At 53.3% G+C, this 1,437-nt stretch overlaps 1 protein-coding gene across 1 annotated transcript; it reads left to right on the top strand.

Annotated features, from left to right (window-relative positions):
- Nucleotides 1–372: 372 nt before the first annotated feature.
- LOC125521436 (NAC domain-containing protein 35-like) lies at nucleotides 373–1,375 on the top strand. The gene is made up of 2 exons (XM_048686490.1): nucleotides 373–853; nucleotides 1,065–1,375. The coding sequence occupies exons 1-2, from the start codon at nucleotides 592–594 to the stop codon at nucleotides 1,358–1,360; spliced, it is 558 nt and encodes a 185-aa protein (XP_048542447.1). The 5' UTR covers nucleotides 373–591; the 3' UTR covers nucleotides 1,361–1,375.
- Nucleotides 1,376–1,437: the final 62 nt, after the last annotated feature.

Below are 1,437 nucleotides of genomic sequence, written 5' to 3'. Positions count from 1 at the left end.
CTAACTTATCTAAAAGTAACAGCCATTAATTCGGCAAGTACACATCAACAGGTCCTCTTCTAGCCTGCTGCTGTCTAAGTTTTAACTACACTTTTTTGGAAGCAAAAAAGTTTTATTCAACTACTCTCTCTCTCTCTCTCTCTCTCTCTCTCTCTCTCTCTCTCTCTCTCTCTCTCTCTCTCTCTCTCTCTCTCTCTCTCTCTCTCTCTCTCTCTCTCTCTCTCTCTCTCTCTCTCTCTCTCTCTCTCTCTCTCTCTCTCTCTCTCTCTCTCTCTCTCTCTCTCTCTCTCTCTCTCTCTCTCTCTCTCTCTCTCTCTCTCTCTCTCTCTCTCCAAGACCACCACCAGCTAGATGAGTACCACTTGCACCAATCAGAGTCTCATTCTCCACAACGCTGTGCAGTCCAGTCCTGTTTGGCTGTGTCACTGTGTGTGGCGCCGTGTATGTGTAGCTAGGGCTAGTGGTGTAGCTAGCGCCTTGTACAAGCTAGGACTAGTGCTTCTCCAGTCCTCCTCTTCTCCCTCTACCTAGCTTGCTTCTGCTATAAAGGGCGCCGGCGGAGGCAGGGTATTCGATAGGGAGGGAGGCGAGATGACTCGATCAAGGCCGACGACCACCATGGGGGGATCTGTGCCAGACCACCACCACCAGCAGCACGACGGGGAGGTGGACGGCGGGCAGCTGCAGCACGGCGGCGAGCACGTGGAGACGGTGATGCCCGGGTTCCGTTTCCACCCGACGGAGGAGGAGCTGATCGAGTTCTACCTCCGTCGCAAGGTGGACGGCAAGCGCTTCAACATCGACCTCATCGCCTCCGTCGACCTCTACCGCTACGACCCATGGGATCTCCCCGGTACTGCCCAACGACGAATCCACCTAATTATAATCATGGCTAGCTTCCCACCGCGTACATGATTTCATGCATGTGACTCGAGATCCCTTTAATTAACTCGTCTCGTTGATTTCATGTGACCTCCACCTTCATTCTCACCTTTTCCTTTCCCGCCTCTCCCCATCTCCATGGGTGCACGGGTCGATTGTATTGCGGGCATAAATCATGGCAGCACTGGCGTCGATCGGGGACAAGGAGTGGTTCTTCTACGTGCCTCGGGACCGCAAGTACCGGAACGGCGACCGGCCGAACAGGGTGACGCCGTCGGGGTACTGGAAGGCCACGGGGGCGGACAGGATGGTGAAAGTCGTGGAGGGAAACCGCTCCATCGGCCTCAAGAAGACGCTCGTCTTCTACGTCGGCAAGGCACCCAAGGGCCTCCGCAGCAGCTGGATCATGAACGAGTACCGCCTGCCACACGGTGAAACCGAACGGTACCAAAAGGTAACCCTAGTAATTTTTTCTTGAGTATAGGTACTACTAGTAATCCATTAGCAAATCCTTATGCTGATTATGTAAAGCTTTAGCTTTTGCGTTCTATTTTT

Source organism: Triticum urartu, chromosome 7 (genome assembly GCF_003073215.2).
Source record: "Triticum urartu cultivar G1812 chromosome 7, Tu2.1, whole genome shotgun sequence".
Lineage (NCBI taxonomy): Eukaryota > Viridiplantae > Streptophyta > Magnoliopsida > Poales > Poaceae > Triticum > Triticum urartu.
This window is presented reverse-complemented; position numbering and strand designations above follow the sequence as displayed.

What these genes read in the sequence shown, in the direction of transcription:
- LOC125521436 (XM_048686490.1), top strand. Translation starts at nt 592, where the DNA reads ATGACTCGATCAAGGCCGACGACCACCATGGGGGGATCTGTGCCAGAC. An exon ending in CGACCCATGGGATCTCCCCG is followed by an intron (nt 854 to 1,064) that starts GTACTGCCCAAC and finishes AAATCATGGCAG; the next exon opens with CACTGGCGTCGATCGGGGAC.